This window comes from Nansenia antarctica (genome assembly GCF_963989245.1).
Source record: "Nansenia antarctica genome assembly, chromosome: 7".
Lineage (NCBI taxonomy): Eukaryota > Metazoa > Chordata > Actinopteri > Argentiniformes > Microstomatidae > Nansenia > Nansenia antarctica.
The window spans coordinates 13295055-13319090 of record NC_137677.1 but is presented as its reverse complement, the minus strand read 5'-3'; the positions used below and the strand labels follow the sequence as shown (position 1 = coordinate 13319090).

The 24036-nt window shown below is 41.4% G+C and overlaps 1 protein-coding gene across 1 annotated transcript; it reads left to right on the top strand.

Annotated features, from left to right (window-relative positions):
* Nucleotides 1–1684: 1684 nt before the first annotated feature.
* Nucleotides 1685–4922, top strand: barhl2 (BarH-like homeobox 2; the record flags this gene model as incomplete). Its single annotated transcript, XM_080535716.1, has 3 exons — nt 1685–2234; nt 3228–3453; nt 4616–4922. 3 exons carry the CDS (start codon nt 1685–1687, stop codon nt 4920–4922), a joined length of 1083 nt encoding a protein of 360 aa, XP_080391842.1.
* Nucleotides 4923–24036: the final 19114 nt, after the last annotated feature.

The following is a 24036-nucleotide window of genomic DNA, read 5'->3' as shown; positions in this document are numbered from 1 at the left end:
TAGCATTGAAAATCACTAGAAATGAGAATTACCCCAAGAGACATGAAGATACCAACAGCGACCTGTCAAGACAACTATATCCTGGAGTTTACCCACTATATTCTCCAATGACTATATCTGTCCTTCAATTTCACGTCAGCAAAGTACCGATATTTTAATACCTTTGAACGTTCATTAGCACCTCATAATTACTGTACTAATTAGGACGACACGGTAGTTAACAAGAACTAGACACTGTCATGACAGTCACCACTCCTCCCATTTATCAAGTGATACCGGTGGGTTTCTACATTGACATCATTTTGTGAATCAATACACACACACACACACACACACACACACACACACACACACACACACACACACACACACACACACACACACACACACACACACACACACACACACACTAATAGGTTTTGGATTATAGAAATATATTATGATAACTACATAGGCGTTAATGTAAATACATGCACTGTATATTTTGAAATTAACAATTTCACAATATTCGCCCTCTACAACTACCCCATGATAATAGCCACTGCTTAAAGAATGCCGGATATTGAAAATATAACGATGTATTTTATGTAGCCTATATAGGCCTGTCTCAGATTTGCAGACATAAACACATTTTTAGCATACACATTGTTTTACCATGCAGGTTATTTCGATACTATTATATCATTTGAATGCTATTTTCTATTGTCTTATCCGATAACCATTTTCATTGAAAAACTTTGCAATAATACAAGAACAAAATAGGTGCATCAAATGGATGCACACATACATAAACTAACAGTCTTTCCAGCGTTGTATTTTAGTTTATTTCTCAAATGTAGCTGTTTAATTCTGCATTTACATGAAGGCTTATGTCAAGGCAGTGGTAAAACAGAACTGCATGTTTCAAAAGAGCATCCATGCAGAACTCAATGGCTGGCTCCAAATTGTCAAGATAAAGCAACAACTCCCTGATTGGTGAGGTGCGGGAGCCGTCACGATGTAACCAATGACAGAAGGGGAAGAGGAGAGTATGTGTGTGTGTGTGTGTGTGTGTGTGTGTGTGTGTGTGTGTGTGTGTGTGTGTCCGTTCACGTGTGTTTGTGTCCGTGTGTGTGCGTGAGTGTGTGTGTGTGTGTGTGTGTGTGTGTGTGTGTGTGTGTGTGTGTGTGTGTGTGTGTGTGTGTGTGTGTGTGTGTGTGTGTGGGTGTGTGTTATGATAAAAGAGAAAATATGAGTTCCCCTCGCCGTGGACCGTGACGTCAGCCTAGGAAGTCATTGTGGAGCCACACCAGAACGATTACAGGCAAAAGGGGAGCGATGATGTCTCGGAGCTGCCCTCCGAATCTCTCCACATCTCAACTTTGAGAGAAAGTTCAATGCCCATAACAAAAGGACGTGGACTACACAGACCCACTGCTTTCGAGATTTCACATTGAATGTAACAACAGCTTGGAGGACCGTATTTGACCGTTTTATAAAGCGTGGATTTGTTAATCAGTTGTTAATTTCATCCTATTTCAACTTTAAATCCGTTTTACTTTTTAGGCGTTTATGTGCCTACGCTTGTGTCCTCGTAGCCTACAGTAGGCTATCATCCGCGTTTAGTTTTCAATTATTATTATAAGGGGGAAACAACCGGCTCGTTGTTGTGATGAAGACTTAAATCAACATCTCTTTTCTGACTATGGAAGGATCCAGTGGATCAAATTTTGGAATTGACACTATTTTATCCAACGCCACCAATTCGGTCAACCCTGTGCTAATGAACGGAGACTTTCGTCTCGGCGACAGCAGGACAGCGGATTTCAGGAGTCAGGCCACCCCGTCACCATGCTCGGAGATAGACACTGTGGGGACGGCCCCCTCGTCACCCATCTCGGTCACCATGGAGCACGGCGACCCGCATCTGGTCCCGGACAGCCTTCAGCACCACCACCACCACAACCAGCCGCCGAGGTTGCAGCTCTCGCCTCAGCCGCAGCAGCTCGGGGGGGCCGGCTGTGCCCCCAGGTCTGCCACCTCTTCATTTTTAATCAAAGACATTTTAGGCGACAGCAAACCCCTGGCAGCGTGCGCACCTTACAGCACCACCAGCGTCCCATCACCCCATCATCACACCCCAAAACCAGATAGTGCCACGGCCCAGGACGGGTTCAGGCCCAAGTTAGAACAAGACGAAAACAGGAGCAAGTTGGACAAAAGGGATGACATTCAGAGTGAAATGAAATGCAACGGTGAGTGCATATTTAAATTCATATTATATGAAAACATTATGATTTGACTTACTTGGAGCAAATGGAGGCTATTAGTATAGCCTTTACGGATTCTGTATTCAGTTGACTACATTATACATAATATACATATATTACATACATATTACTACATATATTATATGTTTCGGATGTCACAGTAATAGTCTATATAAGTTGAGAGCAGGCTTAGGATAGGCTATTTGAAATACTGAAAGATAAACCACGAAATATGTATTGACATGGTAACAATTATGCCTATATTATTATAATAACAACAACAATACACTAATAAGATAAGAAATATACCCACACTATTTATCACTGCTAAATGTCTTTGACGTAGGCCTTTTGCGTTACCTGACTTTCAATAATAATATTAGAGGGGTTTTCGTTTCAGTTCTCTTTTATTAGCATAACAGCACCGAAAACAGATGTAGGCCCGGCGATGTTCCCCGTGCGCGGGCCTCCCTAGTGGGTCAATTAGAGAGATTATGGTTCTTCCTAGAGGGGGGATCATGGAGCGCCGCAAAAACTGCTACAAATAGAGATGGATTGACATGGATCGATTTCCCAGTTTTTCCTGCTAAAAAACCTATGTTGACAAATACAATCCGGATTTCTTATCTGCCGATGTTTCTGACACATCACACTTGGCTTGTTCCCCATGTAAAATGTATAATAATAATAATAATTATTATGTATTTTATTTAGTTATTTTAAAATGCGTGCCCATTTGGATGAACCAATTGATTTCATTATTGTTTCATTTTCATATAATTGGCAGAACTTGTACAAAGAAAAGTGTACATTTTAAACAACGTGTACAAGTAGATTGACATCAATTAGCCTCCACGTATATACTATGCTCCATGGGTTTCTTGAATTTAAACAACATGTGTAGGGGTAATGCCACAAATTAAAATAACTAGGCCTATATTCATTCATTGATATTATCTATATCTCTTTTCCATGTAGGTTCAAAAGAAGAGAATGATCGGGAGATTTCCAGTAGCAGAGATAGTCCACAGTCACGGTCGAAAAAGCCTCGCAAAGCCCGGACGGCCTTTTCGGACCATCAGCTCAATCAACTGGAGCGAAGCTTCGAGCGCCAGAAATACCTCAGCGTGCAGGACCGCATGGACCTGGCCGCAGCCCTCAACCTGACAGACACGCAGGTGAAAACCTGGTACCAAAACAGACGGTATGATTCTCATTATTATTATTATTATTATTATTATTATTATTATTATGTCCTAGCCATTATTATGACTATTCGTGACGTTAGAATTATAAGGTTCTATCTCCATTTTTGTCAAAATTGAGTTGTTTACATAATCTGATCCATTAGGTGTTTATTAATGCCTGTGTGGTGTTATTTTTAAAATGTTGACATTTTTGAGTTAGTAATTCATAAAATACGAAGGTTCCATCTCACAGAACATAATGGAATGTCAAAACTTTGACGCTCAATATCTCTGAACTGCCCTAAACGGAGATAGAACCTTATCATTCTTAGCTCACGATATTATTAACGGGGTTTTAGTTGTTATACTTCATTCGCATCATAATAGGCTGTTGTTTTGATAAGGCCTGTCTGTATATGCCTAGAGACAATGTTAAGCGTATAGTTGCAGTTTGAGTTTGGCTTTACATTGCGATGTTTTTGCCTTTTCATGCCATCCTAAACAAACAGATAGAATATAAAGCAATCTACGTAATAGATCATAGAATATTTATTTATGTATGTTAGGCCTAGGCTGTTGCAATACACATTACTCTCAGGCTATTAAAGCGTGTCTGCGAAGTGCATATGATGTTGACAATGCACAATTTGCCTCTCCGGCATCATTGTTAAGATTTCCCCAATATGTCAGGCGAGATTAGTGTTACACCCACCCTGTTATAGGAAGACATAACCCAATACATTATGAAATAGGTTGTGACTGCAATCGTTTTAGAATATAGAATATATATATAGTATGGGCTATTCAAATTATTTTCTTAAATGATCGTATTAGCCTAAACCATATTTAGGATATGTTTACAGTAGGCCTACTTGCTGCGTGCTTGCTGGGGCCTCTCAAAAAAGAACCAAGTGAAAGAATAGGCCTATAGCTTTAGATGAATATAAGGATTTTATTAACTAAGTACATTGTATTTAAAGTGTCTCAAATACTTCTTTTTTTTTATCGGGGATGTACTGTAGTTCACCCGTATTTTGCCTAATTAAAGCTATAACCACCGATTTTTCATGCTGCAAATAATTAGGTCTGGCCAATTAAGGGGGGCGTTTGGGGAATTCATCATCGCTGAGCCTGAACTGGTTAAATAATTGATTAGTTTGTATTTTGATCTGATTTCAGGACGAAGTGGAAGAGACAGACCGCGGTGGGATTAGAGCTACTGGCTGAAGCCGGGAATTATTCCGCTTTACAGAGGATGTTCCCGTCGCCGTATTTCTACCACCCCAGCCTGTTGGGCACCATGGACATTAACAGCACCACGGCGGCCGCTGCAGCCGCAGCCATGTACAGCTCTATGTACCGGACTCCCCAGGCCCCCCATCCTAGCCTCCAGAGACCCCTGGTCCCGAGAGTACTCATCCATGGCCTTGGGCCGGGGGGGCAACCGGCATTAAACCCCCTGTCCGGCACACCGCACCAGCGGTAAAAAACGATGACGATTATCAGTAAGCATGCAGTTAACACATGTGATGTGAGTAACTGCGCTGAACAATGAAAAATACTTTTCAAAAGACAATATATAAAGACAATTTTACAGAAGAATTACGTAAAGGAGGTAATATTTAATATGAGCCAGTTCTGACGCAGGCTAACTCACGAACTGCATCAAAGTCATGACTGATGAGAATGGACTGTTCATATGTCTGATTGTTTGTTTGTTTTTTGTACAAATACACTTATACTAGAAAATAAACTTATAAAGTTTATTAGATGGAGAGAAAGGATTGAATAAAAACGGAATGATACTTAAAGAATCTCCAACACTTCTATTGAAACAGACATCGAGACATCAGCCTGCACTTCGAAGTTCATTTTTTATCATGCAGACCACATCGATTAACGGTGGGATTAGATATAGGCCTACACGGAGTAAAGGCTAAAAAAAGGTCTATAGACAAGACAACAAAATAGACAATTGTATTATAATAGGATGCAAATACCACACTTAACCAACATGCCTAACAGTAAATCGGCTATAAAAATATAATCAAACGAGACCTAGACTTACGATAATATAGCCTAAACAGTTGTATCTCATCGACAGTGATATCAAATGATTGAGGCATTGTGAGACATTATGCCGTTTTCGTCTCATGTCCTCACATTTAAACGGAGATGTATAGCCTACATTTGTGATTATTTTTCTCCCCCTAATTCCTATATGCCTACAATTTCACCATACATTTATGATAGGATACTAAAAAAAAAAAAAAAACTATAGTTGAAACTTCTGGGTGCTGTCATTCATGGCGTGAGTTGAAAACTGTATAAGCCGCGATAAAGGCATATCGTGACGTTAGAATTATAAGGTTCTATCTCCATTTTTGTCAAAATTGAGTTTTTGACATAATCTGAACCATTAGGTGTTTATGAATGCCTGTGTGGTGTTATTTTTTAAAATGTTGACTTTTTTGAGTTAGTAATTCATAAAATACAAAGGTTCCATCTCACAATACATAATGGAATGTAAAAACGTTGACGCTCAATATCTCTGATACCCTAAACGGAGATAGAACCTTATAATTCTAAACGGAGATAGAACCTTATAATTCTAAGCTCACGATATGTAGCAGCTCTCTGGTGGTGGGAATAAATGGTTTGATTAGCTGCGATGCTTCTGCCCTGGGAATCGGGAAGGTGGTCCTGGTTTAGCAGCTGTTCAATGGGAGCAGATCCAGACCCCCATTCCGGACAGACAGCAAGCGCCAGGACTCTCAGCGTGAGCAGTCTCACAAAGCTCACAGACATTAACAGAAAGGGAAAAATAGTGTTAAACAACAAACACAAACTCCCTTGAGATTTCCTCTATTCATTGTCCATATTTTATTAAACAGGTGGACTTTAAACATCGTAGCTTATCTTTAGATTGTGTAGTACGTCACTTAATATTACACATTTTAATGGATAATTTCTATTTTTTTAGATTTACTTTTTTTGAACCTTCAGTTTCAAAAAAATTAATGTTTGCATGCCTATTCCAGACAAAACATTGCACGTCTGTTGATAGGGCATGTGATTACTAGTGAATTAACCCAAACACCAAAAGTGTAAACGATTTGTGTGATTGTAGGTCAATAGAATCAGAGGCATTATGCAAGAATATGATCTTAATTTTGACTTAAAATAAATCTGGAGGCCTAGATCTTCCTTTTGCATCTCTGTTTCCTCAGACGGTTCGCTATCTGGACAAAGGTGTTGCTGTCAGCGACAGAACTTAACCATTACCACACGGGACTATAATTAAATGAACATTAAAATACTTTCTTTTTAAAAAGTATAATCACGTACCCAGGAGAGTTGTGGTGAGGGGGCGCTTTCATGTGAATTGACTCCAGAATGGGAGCGCCTCGGGGCACGTTTGTTTGGGCTTCCCTAATTGGTGAAACGTTTGCTGATTTCTGTGTTGTGAAATTCGTGTTCAAGCCAAGTTGACCTTTGCTGGTCTGAAAAAATGACAAGGGAACGCCACTGTACGAATTCAGTTTCTTCAGTATTTGTCTTTAATCGCTTATCCTAAAAGTATTCAGGATAAATCTAAAACGGTCAAACACAGGACTGAGAATATGAGTAGAAGACCTCAGATACATGGTGGTGAGACATTCGATCATTCCAGCAGCGTTATTTGGATTTGTATTAATTTGTATTCACAACTGAGAATTAAGGACCTGGTAATTGGTGAATTTCAACACAAGCGTCAGACCGTCTCATTTGAGGATACAAACGCTGATAGTTCAGTGGTCCACGATTACCTAATTAAAACATAACATACAGATAAAACAATGCTCCCCAGGCTATAGGGGGCTGTAAGGAGGTGGGCCTATTTGCACGAACACCAATGGCAAATCATTTATCATGTGAATTGGATAATCGAAAGGTATAGCAGTGTATTGATGCAGCAGTAGATATTTCAAAATAAATAATCGCAGGATATCTATTTTTGAATTTGAACATTACAAGGATAGTATAGTAATAGTAACATGGAAGGGGGAGTGCGGATAACGTATCCAAAACTGGTTTGGATGAGTGCAATTGACATTATGCGAAATATAAGACATACGAATTATTTTTATTTTATTTTTTATTTCTCTTGTAAATATGGAATTGGAATTGGAAATAATTGGACTACACGGGTAGAAGACTATTATCGAAACTCTAACTTTAGACAATATCTGTGGAAAGCTACACATGGCACTCATATTTGACTTTGTAGGCTACCTTACACTTGCTCAACAATATTGCCAGTAACATGTAAAATTCACCACCAGTAAGACCCATTTGTGTTAGTATACATGGATTAAATATATTATTAATTTATTTCACTGGGCAGGGTGCGCTATTCCAATTCATTAATAATAAGCCATGCAGACGCTGTGAATTAATAGGCAGTTGCCCCTCACATGTTATCTATCTTCAACCCTCTATAGTTAGCGTGATGTTTGGCCACAGTTCACCAGATTTTCCATATCCTCAAACTTATATAAGCCTACCATTTACAACATTAGGCTATAATCATTTAGTCAACTGTGTTACTATGCCCCAACTTTGAAAATAATAATAAAATATGGCAATAATTAGGTTGATAAAATGCTTTTCTCGCGAAAACCTTCAAATTGAGAATAGTGCAATTGTTGTTTAAAATGATATTCAAAATGAACTACAAAAAACATAGATGAACTTCCAGCGAAAGGTTCCCCACATTGGCATAATATGTTTGAAGTTGGCCTATACACTAATATTGTATTGAATGTCAAATACACATGGAATCCAACTAAACAGGGGCATTAGATAAACGGCGCACAGGATCCGTCATAAGCAAAGTGATTTACTATTAGGCCTATACTGCTGATATCGTTTTCCTTTCGTTCATGCAGATTTTAGTCAAGGTAAGACTATTTTCTTAAGCATATGGCTAAACGAAGATGTTCAGGCCTCTTTTACATGACACACGTTAGCCTGACGGGCTTCAGACAATTGGTTTGTTCTCGTTGCCTCCAGGAACCGTGTGGGGTTCTTTAATTGCCACATTTTCCAACTGATGTAACGGTGGGGATATCTGAGTCATTACTCTAATGAGGTACAACTTTTGCTCTCATCTGCCCTCTCATTATCACGCCACTTGCGTCACTCTCATAACATGAATATGAGAAACAATACGAACACTTCTACAATTGTGATGTGCTTTAGACGAGATCTTAACTCGGTTGCATCTTGACTGGATAAGGGTTTATGTCATGCTAGCGCGCACGCGTTCTGCTCGCAAACAGAGCGACGTGGCGCATTACGTATTTGGGTGTCCCTTAATGATCGTTGGTTGGATCCTTAATCTTGCCCTGTGGTGATGGCGAGGTGTCAAAGGGATGAATTGTAAGATGGTGGGTTGTCAACATGTGCAATTTTCAAAGTTGGTGGATTTGGGGAAATTGTAATAACAAGGTTAGATTCGTCCACAGTGCGAATTTGGATCTCTGCAAGCATTGTGGTGAATAGGGTCGCATAAATTCAACAATAACCTACAATTATTGGTGAAGGTGCGAAATGGACCAATATCGTGGTTGATGTAAAATCCAAATCAATGTGGACAGTAATCATGAAAGCCAAGAATTTGCACATTCATTTTATTTGTTATTTGAAATATTATTTTTGGGATGAGGATACATTTTGTAGACTAAACATTTTCTGTTCAATACAACAGGGCTAGGCCTCGTAGCCCATAGGCTATCAGTCAGAGTTTCATTTTCCAGTGTTATGATAACAATACCAGGAGATTTTTTTGTCAAATTGTATCAGACTAATAGCCATTCTGAAAACTAAATTGTCAAATCATAGCGTATGTGAACTATACCGTGGCACAATTGGCACAAGCTGAAATATGATTTTAATTTCCATTTTGACATAAAGAGATGATTGACAGAAAGGAAACGCCAGTAGCCATATAAGCTTTTCTGCTTGCTTTGTTCTATGATATGAGGTTAATGTCATCACATTGATTGCTGCGGCTAATATGAATAGACAAGCAAGTGTTATGAGTGGTACGGCATAAGTTGCGTTTCATTATGTTAATGTAGCTTAGTTTTACATCAACCATTGAGTAGTCCCCTCCCATCTCCAACTGATTTGCTAGAGGTAAATTGATCTGTAGCCCTTATTCTATTAGAATAACCACTTTTTCTTTGTTGCTAACAATCTCCATTAAAGCCAACACATTTCCAGCTGCAATGTCTATAAACACATTTACTTATTTACTATGTAATGGATCCAAACTGATTGCATGTTTATGCGCAGGACAACGTGTTCATAGAACTTAGTGGTCAGAGATTCCTCCACATAGGGTTATATTGGTGCCCTATACCCGCACATTGAGAGTGAGCTATTTCATTGTCATTTGAACTATAATCTCCATCAACCAATACAGCTAATGAAGTTGCATTCTGTTATACCATCTGTCACCAATATATTTTTGATACAGCTTGTGTCCCTCAAGCTCTTATTAAAGCGCTCAACAATTGTTGATGAAAAAGGAAATAACTTGAAACGACGACACATATAGGCACATCCCCCTAATTAGTCTCTGAACCACTCGGTTGGTTTAAAAAAATAATTGCTATAGAAGTGCACCCAATATTGGATTCTCATGGATATTCAAAAAATATTGAATAACCCCTTGAAGTGACTGGTTGACATGGTGTCCCTGAGCTATCCATTCATCATCCTTCTCTGTGTCCATCCCATGAACATCGTAGTTCAGTCCAGTGGATGTCTGTGACAATCCTGTTGAATGATGTTATAGCTGAGGCACATCATGGCTTAAATGGCCTCATCATTTCAGCATATCCAGCCGTTTTCCCTCTCTCTTTTTTGTCAAGTGACGGGACAGCTGATGGCGGTGAAGCTACGCTACCTTTCAAGTGTTCAAACCCGGCGAACGTCACGTGCGACCGGCACGAAAGGAGAAGAAAAAAGTCTGTCAGCAGTGATGTCAAAAGCTTCAATTTTTATGGAGCAATTAGGGGTTTCATCACCGCAGAGTGATGTCAGGATTCATTACGGCTCAACAACAGCTAATTGCTTCAAGGTTAAAGTAACAGATCTGACGGCATTATATTTTAAGTGACAGACTCCCAATTCTGGTGGCGCTTCACAGAGCATTGCGCTCACATTAAGGGAGGGTGGTTGGAAGGAGGGGGGGCTAGAAAGCAATTGAAATTATTGCACATTAGAAGTGTGATCGGTTAGAACGAACAGAGCTCTCAAAGGAAACTGCGGAGGGATTGGAGCCTTGGTCTCCTGTAAAGAGGATGGGGGGGGGGGGGGGGTACAATGTTACATGCACCTTGTTCTGAGCCTTAGTACACTTGTATTCATGTATAGGCCTATGCTGCATTGCCTCTGAAAGTTAAGGGCCATTAAATACAGTGGCAACATTGTGAATGAATTACGGGAAGTAAGTTGTGGAGAGGCCTCTGGACCCCGATGGTCAGCCTGTTTGTCACATCATTGCTGGGAGCTGTACACTGTTGAAACGCCAGTGTCACAATGGTCAGTGCCTCTCTTAGCACATTCTATTAGCTCAGTTGTTATCTCTGAGACTTGCATTGGGACTGGGGAAATTAGGAGCCCAATTTGAGAGGAGAAATTTACCATTTTTGAGAGAAATGAATTATAGATTGGAGCATCCATGCTGGGAGGCTGCTGGAGTTATTTCTTTCAAGTGAGCAGTTGTTTACCCTTTGGTTTTTGCTCCTCTTAAAGTGGAATACCTGATCCTTTGAACTGATTGTTTATTTAACCGCTGTTGGGAATGGAGCATCCCTGAGGTCTGAGCAAGTGTTGATCTAAGATTGGATTTAAAATCGCCTAATGAGGAACTCTTTGGATAATTAGTGATTGCTGAAATGCTTGTGGATAATTTGAGTACTTTGCCGGTATGAGGAGGCGGGGGGGTGGGGGGTGGGGTGGATGATGAAAGAACAGAAAGATCAGGGTTAATGAAAATGATCACGTAGATTTTGGTCTCTACCTTGCTGTTTTTCTCCTTTGTTCTTTTCAGGCTCTTGTCATTATTGGTGTAATGGAACAATTAGCTGTGTAGTTCATAGCGGGGATAGGGGTGCTGTTGAGGGAGGGCTTTCTGTTGGAACTGCAACCCTATTGTGGTAATTAGAGTCTAGGAGGTGTCTGGTGGGGAGGTCCAGCAGGAAATGAGAAGATGGCAGCGGGGCCTATGGGGAGACGATGGTTGTCCCCCCTCTGTGCCCACTCAGCAAGTTCAGGCTGGCCACTCAGCAGTCAGCGGGAGACCACAAACAAGAGCTGTGCCCAGTTTAGACAATCATACAAGTTCAGGCTGGTTTACTGTAAGTAGCAGTGGATGTTTTTCATGATTGATCCATCAGGGCCATGTGTGAAGATGCGCCCCCCCACTGGGGTGGGTAAATGTGATTTTTATCGGTTTTACAAAGGATCCTCTTCAAGTTTTTTGGGGATTTCTCCATATCGCGAAGAAACTAAAGCCATTCAGAAGGCAGGCAACTACATGACTGATCTGAATTGAACAAATAAATAAAAACAAAAGCAAACCCTTTAAGTAATAACGGAGACTCTTTTGCAGGATTGGAGTGGAACAGTTCACTGGCTGTACTCCTCTCCACGAGGTCATGACAGATTCCCTCAAAAGATGTTTGAGATTGGGTTATTAAAACATGTTTATTATTGTGTACTACATTGGGCAGGGAGAACATTCTACACTCTATATAAAAGCCGTGTCTAAACATGGCCACATTGTTCAATGTGTACATTTTTAAATTAAGGTTGTCTTCCAGATCAGTGGTGGCTAGTGGAGGTAGAAATCGGATGATGAGTTCATTGTAATGCATGGAATGGAATGAAGAATGGAATGTTTGATACCATTCCTTATTCCATTCCATGCATTACAGTGAGCCTGTCCTCCAATTTCTGCATCCACCAGCCTCCCCTGCTCCAGATTTACTTCTGGTGAGGAGTGACAAAGCCAGGCTATTAAGTGCAATGAGAGTGTGAAGAAATGGACCGATAGTAGTTAGCAGATACCTGTGAGGTACAAGCGTGGGCCTGCCCCATGCTGAAAATCTGATTAAAAGCTACAGCTAAGCATTAGCGAGCAGTCACTCCACTTCTCTGCTGTGGGCATCAGGCTAGAAAACAAGTTGTTGATTGCTGCTGTATTGCCAGCTATTTCATGACAGGCAACAATCAAGGCTTGTTACCAAATGCACTGACCCACGCGCGCACACACACGTGCACGTACCCATGCACGCTTGCACGCACGCACGCACGCACACACACTCACACACACACACACACACACACACACACACACACACACACACACACACACACACACACACAGGGATATAGGCAGAAAGAACGCTATAGGTCCTGGATCCTCCTATAGGTGAATATATATAGTAAACACAATGTTTATTTCTTGTATTTTTCACTGCTGGGAAATAGTCATTGGACTATCCTGAAAACAAAACGGGTTTGTCTCTTCATAACCTATAGGGATGCTCTTTTATTAGGTTATTTTCTCCATAGCCAGACAAAGCAACAACCCCCCTAGTTGAAGCGATTTGCTGTTCACAATGCGTCAGCTTAACCAGCTAGGTCAGGTCAAGTTGACTCAGACAATGGAGACGTTAGTGTCTCACCCAAGACTGCACAACAGCTCGCAGTGGTTACCAAAGCACAATGTGCCGCAGAAACAAACCACCACGGTCAGCATGGAGCAAACATTTTCATCAAGTGCTTGCTCATATAGCTAATAAGGTACAGCTCATGTTTATCCCCTCTACACAGTTTTAACATGTTGCTTTATTGCTCATAAAATTAAGATGTCTGAATTGTGAACATATTCATTGAACACATTTTTTTACCTACATTTACCATTCATGGCTGGTTTGGACTTACACAAAGCATCACTTTGTTAACATTATTTCCCAGAACTTTTTAAGGTAATTACATTTCCAAAACATTTTATGGTCTTTACATTTTGTTTTAAATTGATAGTTCATCCAAATATGAACAGTTAGCAATTTGTGACAATGCCCAGATAAACAGAACTGATGTTTGGATTTAAGTACAGTATGACCTTGTACATAGACTCCTTTAGTGTAAAGAATCAAATATGTGATTTTGTAATTTGGGTGAACTATCCCTTAAATGCAAAACAAACAGATGGCAGCCATTAACATGGTCTCTAACATGTTCATTTTCAAGCTAGGGGCAGTACCATTTCCATACTACATATTAGGTTCATTCTCTTGGTATGATTTGCAGTATTGGTTTGAGCTTGTACCCTCATGTGTACATTATATTTTTTGGTGCACAACCATTTATTGGATTTACACCAACATTACACAGATGGCAAAATGTCAATATTTTCATTGTGCTCGAACAGCGGTATGGTCGTTAGTTCTCCAGTGTGTTAACTCAATACTTACATGTAGCTGTAAAAAAAAAAGATAAGGGCATCCTCAAGTGAGAGCATGACTCACTCCGGTGAGATGACTGATACTGGAGGAGGTCCAATTACAGCATAGCACTGTGATAATAGGGAGGTAATTGCTTGTTGTCAGCAATACCCACTTAAGGCCTAGCAGCCTGGGCGTAGGCCAACACTCCTCTTCCATACAGAGGATAAAGACTTCAGCTTTGCCCTGGTCACTCTCACCTTAGTCCCTGGCTGGAGTTCAAAGGTCAAAGTGCATTGTGTATGTCTGGAAACGTTATTTCCTACTCTGTTGTTGTGTATGCTGTTGTCTATTGGAGTTGTCATAAGCTTTAGGGCTCCTAAGGTCCTCCTATACCGTCCCTGTGTCTTGTAAACTGACTTGTTCACGCAACTCCTCAAGTTGCTGCACACAGATCATCATATTTCACCACATGAAAGTGTCACTATTGTCAAGCTCTTGAAAACGGGTTTGTAATGCAACAGTTATGGGACTGAGTTGTGCATCTTGTATCAGCACCATTAGATTATAATAGCATGAATGCACCGTTATACAGAGTTTAGCTTTCAAAATCAATTCTATCAAAAGTATCAGAATGTTGGATCTCGTGTTGTCAAAGTAAGACCCCAACTCTTTCATAGACATACGACATACACTTGCACAAACACACAAGGATATTCACAGATATCGTAACTCAATCAGATGATGCGTAGGCCTATCTTGGTAGATGCGTGTACTTTTATGGATGCACACACATGCTTACTCACACATAAACACACGGCTACTAGAGGCAGCCAACAATGGCGGATAGGATGCAGGAGACGAACATCTGATTTGTCACATTTGAAACGCTAATGTTTAAACCAAAAGGAAGAGCACACAGTAATGTGTTCATTCATCTGCATAAACACCACCTGTCCCGTCGCAGACAGCTCCTCAAGCAGCGAAAGTTTAGTGGCAGCCTGTGTGCGAGCCAATCAGTAGGGGCCCAGCTGTGGTTTCACGAAACCGGATCGTTTTCAAGTGTCAGAAAGCGCTCTGAGTACTGCTGTTGGTGCTGGAGAGAGAATACTTTCATTTCATTTCATCCGCCAGCGAGACGAAGAGGCGACACGATAACAAAAAGAAAAACAGGGTGCGCTATCACGATTGACATCCAAAGGTAATTTATGCTGGCCCTTTATTTACCCAAGCGGCTCGCATATAGATGCTGAGAGTTGTTCTTGAAGGGTAATTTGGAGCATATTTGGCATATTGCAGGCCCTCTTTGCTTAAGAAATTCCATCATTTGTCTCTGGTTTCGAGCAATGAGTTCTCCAAATCCACAACAGCATTGATCACTGTGCCTTCTTTTATAATGTTATAATCTCAGGAACAGCTCTATAATGCCAAAGATCTTGTTTATTTTCTGTTTTGTTTGTTTTCTTTTTTTTTAGACTGAGACTGGGATGATACTTTGTCATTTGTCCTCCTTTACTTCATTGCAGGAGTTAAAAACATCGTCTTCCTCATGCCACATTTGTAATGAAAACGAGAGTGTGCCTCCCATGACAACTCAGACCTTTATCTACTCATGATGAGGATCAAATACTTGATTCAGGATGGATGAGCTCACATTTAAACGTTTTGTATTATCATCCAGATTCTTTATGATTCAAAGATCTAAAGGTGATTAAGACATCTGGGGAGTAAATTGCACCTTTACATTCACTATTATGTATACTTACAGTATATATTTGGACAGTGTCACAATTTCCATAATTTTGGCTCTGTACGCCACCACAATGGATTTGAAATGAAACAATTGCGATGCAATTGAAGTGCAGACTTTCAGCTTTAATTCAAGGGGTTGAACAAAAATATTGTATGAAACGTTTAGGAATTGGAACCATTTTTATACACAGTCCCCAATTTTCAGGGGCTCAAATGTAATTGGACAAATTAACATAATCATAAATATCACATTTTTAATACTTTGTCAAGAATCCTTTGCAGGCAATGACTGCCTGAAGTCTGGAACCCATGGACATCACCAAATGCTGGGTTTCCTCCTTTGTGATGCTTTGCCAGGCCTTTACTGCAGCTGTCTTCAGTTGTTTGTTCGTGGGTCTTTCTGCCTCAAGTTTTGTCTTCAGCTATGTGTAATAAAGTGGAATGAAACAGGAAAAAAGTATTGAACACACTAACTGAAATTAATTCAATACTTAGTGGAGAAGCCTTTGTTTGTAATGACAGCTTCAAGGTGCTTTCTGTATGAAGTAACTAATCACCCGCAGTATTCAGGTGTGATTTTGGCCCATTCCTACACAGATTGTCTTTAAATCTTGAAGATTGCGGGGGCCCTCTTGTGAATCTGGATCTTCAGATGCTTCCACAAATGTTTGATTGACTGGGCCATTCCAACAAGTCGATTTTCTTTCTCAGAAACCATTTGCTAGTTTCCTTTGCTGTATGCCTTGGATCGTTGTCCTGATGGAAGGTCCACCCATGTCTCATCCTCAGCATCCTGGTGGATGGCAGCAGGTTCATCTCAAGAATCTCTCTGTACATGGCTCCATTCATTGTTACTTCAATGATATGAAGTCTGCCAGTACCACGAGAGGAGAAAGCCCCACACCATGATTACATCCCACCTCCAAACTTCACTGTTGGTATAGTGTTATTCGAGTGATGTGCAGTGCCATTTCTCCTCCAAACATGGTGTGTTGTGTGACAGCCAAAAAGTAAAATTTTGGTCTCATCTGACCAGAGTACATGCTCCCAGTAGTTCACTGGCTTGTCCAAATGTTGTTTGGCAAACCATAAATGAGCTTCAACATGTCTTTTTTTCAGTAGTGGAGTCTTGCGGGTTGAGCGTGCACAGAGGCCATGGCGGTGGAGTGCATTGCCTACTGTCCTTTCTGTCACAGTTGTACCTGCTGCCTCTAAGGCTACGTTCACACTGCAGGTCTTGATGCTCAATTCCGATTTTTTACACAGATCCGATTTTTTGGTTTGGCAGTTCACATTACTTTTAAAATGTGACCTATATTTGACCTAGGCCTACATTTACTTCCGTGTGAACATTCCACGGCCCTGAACAGACCCGCATGTGCAGAAGGACAGCGCACTGTTTACAATAATAATAATAATACATTAGACTTATATAGCGCTTTTCTAGACACTCAAAGACGCTTTACAAACTGAAAAGATCGAGCAGTAAAATAAAAAGAAACAAAAATAAATAAAAGAAAGTATAGGGGTCTAATTAATTTGTAGATTACTAAATCTAAATCTAAGTGTCTTTGTGTTGTCCGGCAACACTTTCTTTATTTTCTTTAGAAAAAGTTAAAAAGTTCATATTTGATAAAAAACGATTTTGTATAGTTCATAAAGAGAAGTAAAGTTGATAAGATTTATTTGTTGCTAAAAACGAACTATTTACAACTGTTAACAATGTATATAAATATTCTAGTTGATATTTGATGTAGTGACATAACTTCCTGTTTACCGCAAGTCTACTTCCGGTTTGGGAGATCGTTCCTTGCCAGAGAGAGACCGAGACGTTATGTTTGTTCTCCATTCATCATTCAACATCCATGTTCAGATTTACACAAGGCAATGTTGTAAGTACGAAATATCAAGTGTTGGATTGGTAGCTTTATATATTAGTCATCATTTGTTGGGAATATTATGTTTTTAGTTATTGTTTTGTAGCTAGATTGTTAGGCCAAAAAGCGGACTTTCTAGCTAACCACTGTTTGTTTACATCCTGTTGAAACATGTTTTGTGCTGTTTGTCTTGCAGTTTTTACCAGTTCAATATACCTGATTTGAAAAGCCCCCCTACGCCTCTTTCTTTGATGGACTTTATTGACAAGGTTTAGCTTGATGTTAGAGAGAGAACATCACAGTAAAAAAACAGACTTTCACCATCTGATTTGGGTAAGATGTCATCCCACGGAAGCAAGAGGTCGGTGGTGAGCAAAGATACAGCGTACTCCGGAAGTGTGGCCCGGGCCCGGGCCAAAGCAGAGGCGTTAAAGGTGAGAGCTGCATACGCAGCCCAGGAAGCAAAATTAAAAATGGAAAAGGCTAGACTTGATACCGAGTTGGAAGTGCTTACATCCCAAAGAGAAGCAGAGGTAGCCATGGTAGAAGCACAAACCTTGGAAAATGCACAATCAATGTTATTAACGTCTGAAGTCAGGGAAGAAAAATCGGAAAAATATGTATCTGAGAGGACAAAAATGGAACGCACACATAGCTATGTTCAAGATCAAATCGAGCTAAGGAGTACTTCTCCCTCACAACACTCATTGGCACAGCCTATCGTTCACTCACTTGATAACAGATCACTCGACAGCTTTGTGACAGGGACATTACCAGGTAACCTACCTGTGGGACGCGTCACACAACAGTCTCAGCTCAACTCAGTGCTCGCCGTTTTTACCTCAAAATAGGTGACCTACATGAATCATGCAGATCTGCAAAAAAAATATGGGGGGGGGGGGGGGGTCTACATCTCATCTCATCCAAGTCACATGATGCCCAAGCTAACATCTTCCTGTCTGCTAAACTCTGCTGCAGTTGAAATAAAACGTCTTAAAAAGGTCTTAAGAACGAAGTAGAAACATAAGTAATAAAATAAAATAACATAGAAGTTATTTCTATGTTGCGATAACTTCTCAACAGGATTTTACAGGGTTCGTTCAAACTATCGTAATTCTTGAACTATATGTGCAATCGAAAAAAATCCAACAGTTTCTGAAAGCACAGAAGTTGCACTCTCTAGCCATTTAGGGTTATTACGGTAGTTCACGAAAAAAACAAATGCACTGACCTCAAAGTGTCATGGAGTGATTTGAAGAGAAGCGGTATTTTAGCGGTGTTTTATACTTTAGTGAGTTTCTGTACATATATGTTTGTGATTGTGAAATGTCACAAAGACCATCTAGGCTATGGTAACCAATCCACCTAAAAGTTTCATCGATGACGACGATGTACAGTAAGTGACGAAGGACTGATTTCTTCTTCTGAACCAGGGTATGGAGGTTATTTCTAGCGAATTTACCTGATAGAACATCGACATGCTAGAAACACGTTACAACTACACATAATTAGATGATCATTATAAGTATTTAGTGATCGTTAAACTGTTGTTTATTATATCGAGTGGGTATTTTATAACTTCAAGTTTCGTGTCATGACGGCGAGTGGTTTGCCCTAGGCGAGTGGTTTGCCCTAGGCTGCGTTCGTAAATTCGCTCTGGAAATCTGATCAGCAGTCATGGATTGCCTCTTGTCAAATCAAATTACTTGGTCCCTTTATGACGTTGAGCCCAGTGCGCAGAGCGAATTTACGAACGCTGCCCGAGACTGTCACCCCAAAAAAAAAGTGTCACCTTTTTGGACCATCGCCAGTTTGCACCCCTGTCAACTACAATAAGCCAAATCCTGAGACACAATACACACATCCTGAAAGAATGTTCCAACCTACCTTAAATGTAAATACGCCATCATACGTTCCACGACACACTCAGCCAGCTAGCACACCAAATCCAATAGAGACTCTAGCCCAGTATTTGGTACGACGAGACCTTGTTAACTCAGGTCTATACCAGTTTGACGATAAACCAGAAAATGATTGCGCGTGGTACTCATCATTCATCAGCGCAACCAGTGAAGCTAGCCTGACAGCAATACAAGAGTTGGATCTCATGACCAGATGGCTCGGAAAGGAATCTGGAGAACAGGCGAAACGCATAAGGTCAGTACATGTTAACAACCCCAGTCTCGCTTTAAGCAAAGCATGGGAGAGACTACGTGAGTGCTATGCAGCCCCCGAAATCATAGAGAAGTCCTTATTCCAGAGACTAGACGGCTTCCCCAGGATTTCATCCAAAGACCCCATAAAGCTACGCCAACTTGGGGACCTGCTTCAGGAGATCCAAGGAGCGAAGGAAGATGGATATCTCACCGGCCTTACTTATCTAGATACTTCCCGCAGAATTGGACCAATCGTGGAAAACTTCCATACCAGCTACAGGAGAAATGGTTGACATCGGGAACGCGGTACAAAGAGCAAAACGACGGCCGCTTCCCCCCCTTTCACTATTTCTGCAACTTTGTGAGCCAAGAAGCCAAAAGGTGAAACGACCCAAGCTTCATATACCAAAGTTGTTCCACCACCCAGACAAAACAAGACAGATACAACGGGAAGAACGGCAACAAACCCATCCACGTGAACAAGACGGATGTCTCATCTCAAGTTGACCCCAACAAGAACTGTCCATTGCATGGCAATAGACCTCACCCTCTCAAGAAGTGCAAAACCTTCAGGAACAAATCCCTCGATGATCGAAAGGCTTTTCTCAAGGAGAAAGGAATATGCTTCAAATGCTGCTCTACAACTTCCCATTTTGCCAAAGACTGCGAGAGCGACGTAAAATGCTCGGAGTGCGACAGCACTAGACACGATGCGGCCATGCACCCCGGCCCATCGCCTCAAACAAACAACAAGGCTCCTTCACCGTCACAAGAGAACGGTGGGGAGGAAGAAGTGCAACCTAAAAAAACTGAAGTGGATGAAGCTGAGGTCAGCGACACTGAAGTCAGCGACATAGAGGTCAACACAAGCTGCACAGAAATATGCGGTCCAGGACAGTGGGGCCGTTCATGCTCAAAGATTTGCTTAGCAAGGATCTATCCCAAAGGATCAAAGGATAAAGCTATAAAAGCTTATGTAATGATGGACGACCAGAGCAAACGCTCTTTAGCCAGACCAGAGCTCTTCGAACTTTTCGGCATGGAGAGTGAAACCTTCCCATACCGTCTCAGAACATGCTCTGGCATCATAGAAACATCAGGAAAGAAGGCAGAAGGACTTCAGATGGAGTCACTGGATGGAAAAGTCCACATCTCTCTCCCAACACTCACTGAGTGTCCTGACATTCCAAACAATCGGAGTGAGATTCCGACCCCAAACGCAGTTCAGCACCAGCCTCATCTCCGTCATCTTACTCAACAGAGATGTTCTTCGTGTTCACAAGGTAAGGCAGCAAGTGAACGGACCACATGACTCTCCCTTTGCCCAACGTCTAGACTTAGGGTGGTAATCGGAGAGGTCTGCCTAGGGAGCATGCATAAACCTACAGTCAATGCATACAAGACACATGTGCTCGACAGCGGACGGCCTTCAATCTTCGAGCCCTGCCCAAGCTTCATGCACATCAAGGACACACATCAAGGCTTCAATAAGCCTGACAAAACTCCTGAGAGGATGCTGGGACAGACAGTGTTCAACCGAACTGAACACGACAACAAGCCTGCTTCTTCAGTGGAAGACACCATCTTCAAAGAAATCAGACCACAGATACAAACCTGCGCTACCTACCTGGAACCAATACTTACCTCGGATCGCTTCCTACGATTCTCCACCTTCACTTCCCTGGTACGAGGAGTGGCACTCCTGATCCACATGGCAAGATCCTGCAAGAAAACGAATCAAAACGGAAAATGTAAAGGCTGGCATAGGTGTGACTCACCTCGGACTCCGGATGAACTAGCTCAAGCAACAGATGTCATCCTTAAATCAGCACAAAACACAGCCTTTCCAAAGGAACTGAAAGCCCTCCGGGACAACAAACCTATTCCCAAGAACAGCCCCTTGCAGAAGTTTAGCCCTATCTTGGAAGACGATCTCATTCGCGTTGGAGGACGTCTGAAACACGCTCAACTCCCAGCAGCAGAAAAGAATCCTATCATTCTGCCAAAGGATGGCCACCTCTCTCTGCTGCTTACCCGCAGGTGAAACACCAAGGCCGTCACCTGACAGAAGGTGCAATCAGATCAAAAGGACTCTGGATCTTGGGAGGCAAGACACTTATCAACTCAGTTCTCCACAAGTGCATAACCTGCCGCAAGTTACGTGGAAAGCTGGAAGAACAACGCATGTCAGACCTTCCTCCATGCCTCAAAACCTGCTCTCCTTTCACTTACGTTGGCGTTGACGTCTTTGGACCTTGGTCCGTGACTACAAGACGCACCAGAGGAGGACAGGCAGAGAGCAAGAGGTGGGCTATCATGTTCACCTGTATGAGTTCAAGAGCCGTTCATCTGGAAGTCATTGAGACTATGGATACTTCCAGCTGCATAAATGCTCTTCGACGCTTCTTCGCACTCAGAGGTCCAGCAAAACAGCTCCGTTCCGACTGTGGCACAAACTTCATCGGCGCCAGCAAGGAGCTCGGGATGGATAAGACTGTACAGGCGTACCTGAGTAACCAAGGTTGCAGCTGGATCTTCAACCCGCCACACGCCTCTCATATGGGAGGTTCATGGGAGCGTTTGATCGAGAAGAATACTCGACGCAATTAGGGATGCTCCGATTTATCGGCCACCGATTTAAATCGGCCGATTTCACTCCAAATGACTCGATCGGTGATCGGCAAAAATGGCAAAAACCGATCTTTTTTTTTTTTTTTTTTTTCCTGGGGAAGACAGATAACTGAACAGAAAACATAGGAGGACGTAACAGTATGTAAACCATGAAGGCCACGTTTATGATGTCTTTTATACAGCCATATCGACTGACTTGGGCTTCAGGCCCTAACTGGGTGATAGGCCAGACCTTTACTATGCCATAAAAATGGGTCTGCGTTTGCTTGGTGCCTAATGGATCAAAACTTTTGTCTAAAAAGCAAAAAATATTTAGGCTATCCAGTCAGTTATGTATTTAAAAAAAAATCGGTATCGGTATCGGTTGATCTTGAGGAAACAAATCGGTGATCGGTATCGGCCCCAAAAATCCAGATCGGAGCATCCCTAGACGCAATGCTCCTGCAGCAAAACACTCGCCTTACTCATGAAGTACTGTGCACCTTAATGGCCGAGGTCTCGGCAATCATAAATGCACGACCACTCCTACCTGTATCTACGGATCCGGAGAGCCCCTTCATACTCTCACCATCCATGCTCCTCACACAGAAGTCAGGAGCTCCTCCCCCTCCTGGGGATTTTACAGAAAAGGACTTACACACAAAACAATGGAGACAAGTTCAGGCTCTGGCAAACCAGTTCTGGGCTCGCTGGAGTCGTGAATACTTACTTTCCTTGCAGCAGCGACCGAAATGGACAGCAACTCGAAGGGACCTTCAAGTTGACAGTCTCGTTCTGCTCAGGGACAAGCAGATGGCCCGCAACTGCTGGCCTATGGCCAGGATCACAGCCACATTCCCTGGAAAAGATGGACATGTCAGGAAGGTTGAGGTGAAGACAACAGACCAAGGGACTGCCAAAACCTTTCTAAGACCTATTGCAGAACTCATTCTACTTCTGCCTAAAGATTGATCAAGAGACTTTGATATTACTCACCCTTAAATCCATAGTGACCATCAACAGGTCAGGCAACACTTTCTTTATTTTCTTTAGAAAAAGTTAAAAAGTTCATATTTGATAAAAAACGATTTTGTATAGTTCATAAAGAGAAGTAAAGTTGATAAGATTTATTTGTTGCTAAAAACGAACTATTTACAACTGTTAACAATGTATATAAATATTTTAGTAGATATTTGATGTAGTGACATCACTTCCTGTTTACCGCAAGTCTACTTCCGGTTTGGGAGATCGTTCCTTGCCAGAGAGAGACCGAGACGTTATGTTTGTTCTCCATTCATCATTCAACATCCTTGTTCAGATTTACACAAGGCAATGTTGTAAGTACGAAATATCAAGTGTTGGATTGGTAGCTTTATATATTAGTCATCATTTGTTGGGAATATTATGTTTTTAGTTATTGTTTTGTAGCTAGATTGTTAGGCCAAAAAGCGGACTTTCTAGCTAACCACTGTTTGTTTACATCCTGTTGAAACATGTTTTGTGCTGTTTGTCTTGCAGTTTTTACCAGTTCAATATACCTGATTTGAAAAGCCACCCTACGCCTCTTTCTTTGATGGACTTTATTGACAAGGTTTAGCTTGATGTTAGAGAGAGAACATCACAGTCTTTGTAGGATACAGGTCTACTCTGTATACTGTCTGCAAGTATATCTAGATTTATTATATATGATAACATGA